Raw genomic sequence first — 12,211 nt, forward strand, 5'->3', positions numbered from 1 at the left:
TCTATCTTTTTTTTTTTTTTTGGTACCGGGGATTGAACTCAGGTCCTTGCACTTGCGAGGCAGGTATCTTTTTTTGTTTTTGAACCCAGACACTTCCCACTAAACAGCATCCCTGGCATTAATTCATTAATTAATTTACTTTTGAGATGAGGTCTTGCTAGGTTGCCCAGGCTAAGCTCAAACTTGTGATCTTCCTGCATCAGCCTCCCAGTGTGCCTGGATTACAGGCAGGTGCCACCATGCCTGGCTAGAGTATACTTTTACTTATAAAGTACATGGTGTGGTACTAGAAGACTCCTTCATGTTGTGCTTACTGTGTCTCTTGCTTGCACCAAGAGGCCATGTTCAGTGACTGACCACACCATCTCAGCTGTGTAAGTGCCCCTGTGATGTCCATACAAGGATGAAATTGCCTAATGATGCATTTCGCAGAATGTATCTCCTTCATCAAGCAACGCATGATTCCATGTGTGTGTGTGTGTGTGCATTTATGATAAGAAATTGGCTTGTGTGATTATGGAGGCTAGGAAGTCCCAAGATATGCAGTTGGCAAGCTGGAGACACAGGAGGGTTGATGGTTAAGTTCTGGTTTGAATCTGAGTCAAATGCAGAAGAATGATGTCCCAGCTCAAAGAAAGGCAGGGGAGGGGAGCAAATTCTTCCTCAGTCTCCTTCGGCAGACTGGAGGAAGCCCACTCACATGGAGGGCAGTCTACTGGGTCTATAGATTTGAATGTTAATCTCACCCAGAAATACCCACCCAGACACATCCGGGATGATCTTTAACCAAACATCCAGGTGCTAGGGGTGCTGAGTCAGGTGGACACATAAAGTTTGCCATCACAGAGACACGTGGGTAAACATTTAGCTATAACTTGCAATGGGGACAGTGGTGAAGCAGAGATGTCCCCAAAGTTTTCCCCCAAGCTGAGCCAACCATCGCAGTGGCTGTCCACGAGTGAGTGTGTTCTTTCTCTCCACTCCCCCTCCTCTGGCTGCATCTCAGAAGGAGCTTGGAAGTATTTTGGAGGACCCGGTGGGCTTGTTTCACTGGGCAGCCAACAGGAGCCCCTGAAAGGCCGGGGCACGTGCTTGCTACCTGAGCCCCCATAGGGCCTCACCTCATTCATGCTCCCCAGTCTGGGTTTACTCGTGTGGCCCGGTTGTGTGTGGGTTTCCCAGGAGAGGGCTATGGTCTCAGCAGTGACCATCTCAGAGAAATGCAATAAGCAACTTCACTGGAAACTTGGAGGTCCTAAAGTTCAGCAACTAATTAAAAATAAATCTCATTAGTCCCCCCCCAATTATGTGGGTGGTTTATTAATCTGGTTTTGATGTGCTGCACGTCTGGATCCAGGCTTGGGTTGGGAACTGGATCCACACAGGGAAATAAGCAGTGGTTTTCCAGAGGTCTCAGCCACTGTCCAAGGCCTTGGCTTCTGGTCGAAGGGCACATGGACTGCCGGCCCTCTCGTAACAACAGGATGCTCCCTGAGTCGCCCACGGGGGCTGCTTTCCTAGCCCTCGTGGCCATTCTCATCACCAGGCTTGAGGTTTCCCTTTGTACAGGACCAAAGTGAATTGTGGAAATGAGACACTGCTCAAAAGGCTGCGCACCCAGCGGGGACTGGGAGGACCCCTGGAGGTCATCTGGCCTCGTGACCGAGGCTGTGTCTACGCAGTGTGAGAGCAGCTGACTGAAGGCCGAACAGACCAGAGGACAGGGACAGGGTAGCAGCAGCAGAGTGGCGGGAGCCTCCACTTTCCATAGAGGCCCGCGTGCAGGCACTGTGGGAAGTTGTGCCTGCCATTCTGCTCTGGTCCTCACAGCACATAGTAACCAGGGCTCCATCCTCTGCTCTGTTGCAGGGGAAGGAACTAAGTCTCAGAGATGTGCAGCTGCCCATCCAGAGTTGCCCACCGCGGGATGACTGTCATTCAGATTTGCCTAATTTGGAATGCCAATCTCTTAACCACTGCACTGTATTGTTATTTTTACTTTTCTGAGTGAAGTTCTTGCTTGCTTTAGGGAATTAATGCACCATTTCTTCGACAGCGTGTGCCTACACCATAACCAGCAGGAGAGGAGGAAGTGACTTGTCCTCACAAATTGTGTTGACGCAGCCTCCAGGTGACTTAAAAGGGAAGTACTGTGCAACCCGGCTCCTCTTTACCCCTACCTCAGACTGGCCCCACGTGCCTCAGTTTTCCCACTAGCACAGCGACATCAGGAAGGTGGTGAGGAAGGGAAATAGCCACTGTATCATGTGCAGGTGCTCTGAGCCCCGGGAGGGTCATGGGGGTGGGTTCAATCCTGGCAGTGGAGGTGATCAGCAACTTGTAGCGTAGAATCTGCCTCTCTTCTCCCAAAACTTCGGAGGCACTGGCTGGCCCATAGATGCTGGTGATAATGGGTGCTTTGGCTGGCCTAACCCAAGTGCCTAACGCCTGGTGTGTGTACAATCTCCCTACCTGCCTTTTGCAGTAGCAAGGATTAAACCCTGGCCCTTTGCACTGAGCTATATGCCCAGCCCTTTTTTATTCTGTATTTTGAGACAGGGTCTCGCTAAGTTGCTAAGTTTCCCCAGCCGAGCTCAAACTCAGCATCCTCCTGTCTCGGCCTCCCAAGATGCTGGGATTACAAGTTTGTGCCACCACACCTGGCTCATACCCTCCCAGTGGTGCTTTCATAGTCTTTCTCCTGTGCAAGCACACTCAATGCATTTCCCCAAATGCATTGGCTAAACGGTAATTTTTCCTGTCTTCTTTCCAACAAGGAATGTGTCTAGCATTATCCTTAGCATGGAAACAGCCACCTGAGCAATCATTAAAAAGAAATCTCCAAAAGGAGATGATTCTTCTTTTGTTGTTAAGTTAAAATTCCGTCATTTTTCTCTTTCTAAGACAAACTAAAAACCCGTTTTGCTCCTCTACAGCCCTTCATCTTTGCTCTTCCTGCCTTAATGACATCCCAAACTTTTGTTGAAAATAATTGATTGAATTTAAATTTCCTTAAAAGTTTAAGAGGTAATGTTACAGTATAAATTTCCTACCAAACACTAAGTAGGGAAATATCCATTAGTGAAATTAACTACAGTTTCTAGGTAGCTAACAATGTGCCGTATACAGTAGGGCATGGCTAATGAACACTGCAGTGGGTGATATTTCATTATACAAATTAATGCTCACATTTTAATGGGAAAGTCACATAATGAATCTCGGCTTCAGTGACAGCAATTAGAGACACAGATTGTCCCCTTCTGGACAAGGCACTGTTTAGCAATAAGCAGCTGTGTGAAAAGTCTTCAGGTTTACAACATATATATGCTTTGGGGGAATTAGTGTACAATTTATATTAATGTACTGAAGCTTCACTGCAAAGGCCCCACTGTATTTATCTCTCCTGGTATTAACTAAGTAAAGACATGTAGGAAGACTAAATAAATATCGAAGAGAGGGTACAAATATGAGGAAAAAAAATCAGTTGCTCAACTTAAAAGTAGGAACACTTTTTGATATTTAGTATTAAAAAAAAGAAAAAAAAAGCAGTTAGAAACATGAATCACTTCCTAGAAGCTTAATAAAGGGGTTTCCAAAGAGAATAATATGAATCCACCTGTTATTTTTGGAGAGGCGCTGTTGGAAACTTGCTCTCAATAGCTCCAAAACAACTCCCCAGAACAGTGAGGGTTCCTTTGATCTATCAAGTGCAGAGTGAATGCTCAGAATAATAACAGATATGATTATGTAAAAATAGGTACAATGAACTAATTAAACCAACTGGTCATATATTTCTAAAACTTTATGACTTGAAAGAAGTTACCAGTGATGTTCCAAAGCTGAATGTATATCTCATGCTGTACATCAGTAGGAAGCTGGCTTAATGTAGGATGGTTCCAATAATTGTGTAGTCTTCCCAAATGATGAACTGATTATTAAAAAGAATTTTTATTATGCCTTTTCTAGCAGAATTCCTTTTTTGGGGAAATGTATCATTTTGGCCCACATCTTAAGCCTTTAGAATATTTTGAGAGGGTTCCCTGGAGAAGGCTGCCAAGGTCCTTACATGCTTTCTCCAGATGGGGAATTTCAGTTCCTCCACATGCTGGTCCCAGCCACTAGCTTCAAACTCACTGCCTTTCCAGACTGTGGCCCTCTCGGTGTTTAAAAAGTTTTGAAGCAGGCAGTGATAAGTAAAAATGGAGATATCAAATGCAGACGTTTGTACCAAGGATTGAACTCAGGACCTTGCACTTGTGAGGCTGGCGACAGAACCACTGAGCTACATCCCCAGCCTTACACGCAGACATTTGGATAAAAGACTTTGCTTAGGAAGTCAAAGTGCTACATGTCCACTTGCAGTGAGTGGGCTTCTCTCCAGGAGAAGCACTTCCCCCATCCCACTGCTTCCTATGCCCAGCTGATCTGCCCGGCTCTCGAGGTACCTGAGTGTGTGGCCTATACAATAGGTAGGCACAAAGGCAGCCACTTCCAGACATCAGAGAGGTGACTGGAGGATTCATGACCCCTTGCAAGCTTGAGTCAGCCTGAGGGATCCCCTCCAGGAGACTTGGGATTCCTTTACTGCCTAAGCGACCAACCCTTCAAGTAGGTAGGGCCTGGGTTGCCTGTGGCAGGGAGTCAAGGCGGGAATACCTGTCTGAGTCTCAGAAGTCTGGCCTCAGTTGGGAGGGACCAGGCAGTCCGCCTACTGGCTCCTTGCAGAATCCTTGCTGTGCTTGCAGCCCGGGGGTTGTCAGGGTCATTGGAGAGGGCTTGGCTTGTGTGTCCATTTGCAGAGGCCTGGACTGCGGAGCAGCTCAGCATTTGCCTGTGCTGGCCTCGTGGAACAGCCCTTGACCACACCTCGAAGCCTGTTCCATTTGCTGACAGGTCTTTCCTCTCAGTGGTTACCGGGTCAGCGTTGTGAGAAGTTTGCCTCTTGAGCACTCTAAAACGTGTCCTTTGGGGAAGGGATGTCTGGGGAGCAGCTGGGGCTTTCAGTGTCAATGAAAGCCCCTGGGCTGCTCAGCCTCCTCTGCAAGGCAGGCTCACCCAGACCACTTCCACCCCTGTGTTGGACCCAGCAGGGGCTTGCTTTAGTGTCCAGGTATTTCCTCGTGCCCCTCACTGGGGAAGAAGCTCTGCACAGGTGAGGAAAGCTTGTAAGACCAAGGGCAATGGTACTTATTCAAGTCATTCAGGGATTATAAAAACAAAATTAAACTTGAGGTTTTTTTTTTTTTTTTTTTTTAAATCACAAATCCAAGAAAATTTATGCCAGGGAATTCTGGAGCATTTGTTTTTTTCTGGGAACCAAGGGGACAGGAAGCAGCCACCCAAGTGAAGAAAGCCCTTTAGGAACCAGGCGGGAGATGAGATGGAGCAGAATTAGAGGAGGGTGTGTAAGAGGAAGGTGAGTAGAGGCTCAGGCTTCTTCAGAGCTTTATGGAGCAGGGAAATCAGCGAAGAGATCCGTGCCCCTGCGTGCTGTGATGCTGTGTGTGTGTGAGGATGAGTGTGAATTCTGCTTGCTTTAATAGCCACATGATGAGTGTCTTCCAAGAGCCAGGAGAGGAGGGAGAGCATTGTCTCTGGGCCCCTTCGCTCAGTGCCCAGTGCTTGGTAGGTACGAGGGACCCATTCATCCATTGGCTCTCTCAAACGCTGTGTGAACGAATCTTTGGGTTTTAGGGGATGTGGGTACATACATGTGTATACAAACGAGCCTCTGATTTATTCAGGAGAGTTCATCCCCCGCCCCAGCTTTTTTTGATGTACTGGGGATTTGACTCAGGGCCTTCCCACAGAACTATATCTCCAGCTTTTAAAAATTTTTTGTTTTGAGACCGGATCTCTCTAAGTTGCCCAGATTTGGCTCAAACTTGCTGTCCTCCTGCCTCAGACTCCTGGAGTGCTGGGATTATAGATACATGCTACTGTGTCCACTTTTAATTTGAGTTTAGTGTTAGCAGGAAGGTTCAGTGAACACGTGCCCTAACACCTCACATTACAGCCAAGGAAGCAAATGTCCTAGGATAGGGATCCTGTGTCCAGCAGAACACAGAGTAGCAAGGGATGTCCCAGTCCCCTGACCAGACTCCCCAAATACTTTCTGGGATCTAAACTGTCTTCCTTGTTAATCCATGCCACAGACCCACCTAAGAGCATGCAGCAGTCCCTACCCAGGCCCCAAAGAGGGTCACCTAAAGAATTGGAAAGATCCCAAACCCTAGTTTGTACCTTTGGCCAATTAACTCAGAATCTGAGGAGGTAGGGCTGAAGGTCAGTATTTTTTACAGCTCCCCAAGAAATTTCATGCTGGTTTTGCAAAGTGCAGTCTTTACAGCATCTGCACCTGCGGGACTGGGGTCTCTTGTTACACTGACTTCTATTCTGCCCCAGAGCTAAGGAACCAGCACTGCCAGCCCTGGGGCAAGATCTCCTGTTGTAACAAACACCCCTGCAGGTTCTCAAGCATAGTGCACTTTGAAAACCACAACTCCAGTGTGCGTTTCAAATGTGTGGCCCTGGGACACACACACACACACACACACACACACACACACACACACACACACACACTTCCTTTGTGTGTCCCTGTGGTCCCCACCAAGAAAAGCAGCCCCCACTTGCCTCAGGCCTGGACTTGAGAGTCCACACTCTCCCTCTCTTCAACTCCTGCTAATGAAGGCCCAGGCTTTCTTTCCAGTCCCTTTGCCAGATGCACTTAATCACTTCCAGGTGCATTTGCTCAGTGCAACCTGAGGCTCCCCAGTACCTGTGGGCCTCACTTCTGCTGGCTCTTAGTCTCTAAGGCCCCCACAGGGGCTGCCCTGACCCATAGGCCTGAGTTTCTGGCCTGGCTGTCCAGATCTGAGCCCAAGACCACCCCCTTAGCTCTAGGCACTGCCTCTGCTGCACCTGGCCACTGGGCTTCCAGGTAAACTGAGTCTTCTGGGACTTCAGCTGCCCAGATAATGTCCCTTGCCCAAGACAGCTTCCTGTCTAAGTGGATCTGAATCCAATACAGGGATAGACTCCAAGGAGTAGGAAAATGGTGCCTGCAGTCTTTTGTGCCTTTATTTCTAAGGGGAAAGAGTCTTCCCCCAATGTTCACATTACTGGTCTGCCCAGAGACCACTGTGATCTTTGCATGTATGGTTAGAGAATAGATTTTAATATAGTTCCTTTTCCCAGGCCAGAAGATCTCTAAACTAGGAGATTTTAGCTTCCCAATGAGCTCTGGAGCATCACCCAGAGTTGATAGGTTGTGGCCCTTGCTCAGACCTAGACTTATGGTCCTCTTGTTTCCAAATCCAGGCCCCCAATTGCCCTATGCCTAGAAAATTGGGAGACATGGCATCAGCTGAGACTAGGCACAGTGAAATGTCTTTAGAACACACCATTCACCAATGATTTGCTGTTGCTTTTTAGATCAGTCTGTCTTACAATAGAACAGAGGAAGTGCGTGTGTGTGTGTGTCTGTGTGTCTGTGTGTGTCAGAGGGGTGGATAGTTAATAATTGTGGGTAGTGACAGGGTGCTATTGTGAATAAGCTAACTGGGACTGTCATGGTTCCTATTCGTTCCAGAGAGCTTTTTGGTTGAAAAGTCTCTAAAAGACCCAGGATTTCTAAAAATTGCCTGGACCACATTTAAATCCGCATTTGTCTATCTTCTTTTCCTCCTCTATCCTAGAGTGCCAACAACACATGTAAGTTATCTGTTAGGATATCTCTCCCCATCGTGGAAAGAACAATGGAAGTTGGATGTTGAATTTAAATAAATATTTAATTCATGAAAATTATCTTATATGTTTTAAAACACTCTTTAAAGCTATTTTTATTCTCTAGAAAGCGCTTATTATAGGTAAATTACATATTTTACTACCGGAGCATTAGGTTTGCCATTAGTAAAAATTTAAGGCACTACAAAGACCAGTAGATAATGTTAATTTCAAATACAGAAACTAAATATATTTTTTTGCCTTTTTATTACTCATTTTCTTTTAAGTTTTATTGACTGCTTTTTATCCTAACTATATATGTCTTTACATGCTGCAGTCATAATGCACTGTAATGATATTAATATTTCATAGAATCCGTATTTATAGTTCTTTATTTAGGAACAATGCAGTAGGTCTGCAGATATCTGAGCCTGTCTGGAATGGTGCCCTCCAAATAATGATAAATTACTTGTGCAGTATGCCATTTGCTAATTATATCCATGATTTACTGCAGAGCAAGACTTAAATCATTCATTTCAGTCTTGCGTAACAGTGCCATAAAATTTTTAGGTTTAAAAATGGTTTCCATGTGTATAATTTACACAAATTTTAGAGCTATTGTATACACAAAATATTGCAACCGCCCATTTGTGACATACTTTGTCTTTTTAAACTTCTACTTTTAATGATCACTGTGGTTGAAATTATTATGCTTAATTTTCATAATCATAGCTTTTAAATCTACAGCCGTTTTCACATGTTAGATAAAGAAAAAGATAGCTAATTGTGTGTAGATAGTATGTCATTCCTGAATAGTCCCAAATGGTACAAAATCATTAAAAAACCTTAAGAGTACGAATTATTCTTCTATTAAAAAACAGTTGTTCTCCAACTAATTATTAGTTTGAGCTGCTTTGTTGCAGAGAACAAATGTTGATCCTTCTAGCCTTGTTCTGCACTCTAAAATGAGATAAACACTTGCTTTTTCTTATATCAAAATCTTGCAGGTGAGAAACCCTACAAGTGTCCTCACTGCGACTATGCCGGCACCCAGTCAGCATCCTTAAAATACCACTTGGAACGACACCACCGCGAGCGACAGAACGGAGCTGGACCTCTGTCTGGGCAACCCTCAAGCCAAGATCACAAGGATGAGATGTCCGGCAAAGCCTCTTTGTTTATCAGGCCGGACATCCTGAGGGGGGCCTTCAAAGGTCTCCCTGGAATCGACTTCAGAGGTGGCCCTGCCTCTCAGCAGTGGACATCAGGAGTGCTCTCCTCCGGGGATCATTCTGGGCAGGCCACCGGTATGTGCACTGATGCTCCTCCAGATGCCCTGAAAGGGGCCGATCTTCATTCCAAAAGTACCCATTTCTCTGAGATCGGAAGAGCTTATCAAAGCATCGTGAGCAATGGTGTGAATTTCCAAGGGTCCTTGCAAGCATTCATGGACAGTTTTGTCCTCAGCTCCTTGAAGAAGAAGGACATGAAAGACAAAGCCCTGTCAGATCCCCTCTCCATGAAAGTCCATGGAGTGGAAGGTAATGAGGAGAAATCCAGTGGTAAGTCCTCCCAGAGGAAGTCTGAGAAATCTCAGTACGAACCTCTAGACTTGTCTGTGCGGCCAGATGCTGCCTCCCTCCCAGGCTCCTCTGTGACAGTCCAAGACAGCATCACGTGGCACGGCTGCTTGTTTTGTGCTTTCACAACATCCTCCATGGAGCTCATGGCCCTTCATCTCCAGGCCAATCACCTGGGAAAAGCAAAACGCAAAGATAATGCCACCGGGGGGACAGCCAACTGCAAAGAGCAGGTGCGGGAGGCCAGTAGGATGGCCCTGCTGCCCTCGGTACAATCTAACAAAGAGATGGGCCTTTCCAGTACGATGGGCTCCCTGGACTCTGTGTCAGAGAAGATGGCCCAAGGACAGGCCAAAGAGACTCTAGGGGACCAGAAGAGTGGCCCATGGCCCAGCCACGTGGACCCTGCATTTTGTAACTTCCCACCTGACTTCTACAAGCAGTTTGGTGTTTACCCAGGCATGGTTGGCTCAGGGGCCTCCAGTTCCTGCCCCAACAAGGATCCTGATGGGAAAGCCCACCCGGAAGATGACGCCCCAATCCTGATCCCTGAAACAAGTAAGAGCACTGCTGATGACCTCTCGGATATCGCTTCCTCCGAGGACATGGATTCCTCCAAGGGCGAGAACAACGATGAAGAGGATCTGGAGACCGAACCAGAGATGATGAGCAGCAGCAAGCCTCTGTCTGCCCTCAGCAAGGACAGCAGCAGCGATAGCGGGGACAGCCTGTTGCCCACTGGCACCCCCCAGCCGGTCCAGGGACTCGTTTCTCCCTTAGCCCCAGCAATGGAGAAGCAGTGGCACAGCCCAGGCCTTCTTCCTGCCCAGGACCCCTCCGGAGGCCTGCCCAAGCCAGAGCGGGGGCCCGCGGGCCTGGAGAAGCCGCTGAACATGCTGTCAGTCCTCAGGGCCTACAGCGCCGATGGCTTAGCAGCCTTTAATGGACTTGCAAGTAGCACAGCAAATTCTGGATGTATCAAGAGGCCAGACTTGTGTGGTAAGTTTTAGAATCCTCTTCCTTTAGTTCATTTCCCAAAACATCAGTGCTAAATGATGCATTAAAAAAAAAAAAAGGAGGTAGACGTTTGCATTAGCAAATTTCAAACGAAATTTTAAAAAAGAAAAAAGACCCAACGCTGTATATGCAATGTAGACAATCATACAAGTCACTTAGTTTTAAAACTCATACTTTTATATTCTGATCTACATTATAATGCTCTCAAAATCCTGTACAGTTGGCACGGAAAAGGGGGTGGCAAAGGGAGTGGCGCCTCAAACTTGTAGTTTTCGTCCATACGTTGAGGAGGGGAAGAAAAACTACTTTAAAAACAAGAAACAAAAAGAGAGATGGTAACTTGCAAACTTTTCAGTATTTTAAACTCATGCAAAAAATGCCTAAAAACAGCTCTTTACTGCTTTCCTAAGCCAAATTTGCTTTCTAAAACTTTTCTTTTATTGACTTGGAGGATACTAAACCATATCACACTAACCACAGTATAGGAAGAAAATGACCCTCTGTCCAAATAGGGAGATGCTTTTGAATGTTTGATTGATCTTTAAACATACCAAATGGTAGTTACCGTGACTGTCGCCTTTTGTCTGTTTGTCTGTTCACCTGTCTGTCTGTCTTTCTAACAGGAAGTGTACATTGTGAAGTCTCTGATAAGTAGTGTTGTGATCCTCTGTGTTTTGAATTTATGCTTGTCCGATCTTGTAGGAAATTGATAATCCTTTATGGTTACCCCAAAGTCATTCCAGATTTGAAAATATAACCCTACGTTCAAAGCTTAAAATCGGATCCAGTGAATGTTGGGGTGGGGGCAGGGAGGACCAGTCTCATTTTCTTGGTACCCAGATGATCGTTTGAAAGCTTAAAGGGAAGCTCAGTGTGTTATTTCCATTGAAACCAGCCCCAAATACTCCCACTAGAGACAAATGGTGATTTCCATCTTTAATTTATGAATGATTTGTAGTTTTATTTCATGTGAGGAAGGAAGGGAGAAAAGAAGGAAGGAAAAGAAAGAGGAAGGAAGGTAAGGAGGAAGAGAAGAAAAGGAAGGAAGGAAGGAAAGAAGGGAGGGACAGGAGGAAGCAAAGAGACATGGAAGGGAGGGAGGAGACGTGGAAGGGAATATTTCTGAATCTCAGTATCCTAACATTTCTTTTAACACAGAGAAGAATTCCAGAAGCTAGACCCTGGGTTCATAATTTAAATTGATATATTTCATCTTCCCTCTCCTTTCCTAATTCACTAAGAACTGGATCAAGCAGTCGGAAATATTTTTTGAATTGTCAAAAATCACTAAATGGATTTCTGACAGCTCAAAAAAAATATTGACAGTTTCTTATGCTGAATGATTCACAAGGCCCCATTAACCAGTACCCCCACATCTATTTTTAGCCACATCCAATTCATTACTTTTGAAGCTGTTAAAAACAATATTTAAAAGAAGAAGAAAAGGACTTTATGTCAGTCCATTTTATTTTCCCTTTTCTTCCAGGGGAGCAAAAATGTGCATCTTTTCTCATTTGTTGTTTTAAGTTTGTGTTTGGGATGGTTGCTTTTTTTATTATTGTTTGGGGAATTTTTTTAAAAGTCTATTTTCAGTTCTTTCCACTACCTGGTAGGACCATGGTTTCCGCCAGAATGCATGCATCAGAAAAGATTAAAACTTGGCAGGAGCATAGGCTCATTATTATTGAAATGAGCTCTTATTACCCCTGTTAAGGTTCCACCTTCCTATCTCCTATCAGTGCTGAGAAAGGCTGCCTGCCTTGAGGAAGCTCCTCCTGGAGCTGGGTAGAAGGGAAAGCAACACAGGAAACATGCTTGGTCTTCTGCGGTTTTTGCCCTTCGAGCTGCATTCTCTTAGGCACGCCTCGCCCGTCCCCAGACAGCAC

At 45.7% G+C, this 12,211-nt stretch overlaps 1 protein-coding gene across 7 annotated transcripts in view; it reads left to right on the plus strand.

The window, feature by feature from the left end:
* Znf536 (zinc finger protein 536) overlaps positions 1-12,211 on the plus strand; it is a 433,293-nt gene that overhangs the window by 274,217 nt on the left and 146,865 nt on the right. For 6 of the 7 annotated variants that reach the window (XM_010641004.2, XM_010641005.2, XM_010641003.2 and 3 more), the window contains 2 exons: positions 2,057-2,143; positions 8,736-10,307. In XM_010641004.2, the coding sequence (XP_010639306.1) occupies positions 2,057-2,143; positions 8,736-10,307 (1,659 nt within the window). The remainder of the gene's footprint in view (positions 1-2,056; positions 2,144-8,735; positions 10,308-12,211) is intronic. The other variant, XM_010641006.2, reaches the window with a different exon arrangement.

The sequence above is a fragment of the Fukomys damarensis genome, unplaced genomic scaffold, assembly GCF_012274545.1.
Source record: "Fukomys damarensis isolate Sample0158 unplaced genomic scaffold, DMR_v1.0_HiC HiC_scaffold_19, whole genome shotgun sequence".
Lineage (NCBI taxonomy): Eukaryota > Metazoa > Chordata > Mammalia > Rodentia > Bathyergidae > Fukomys > Fukomys damarensis.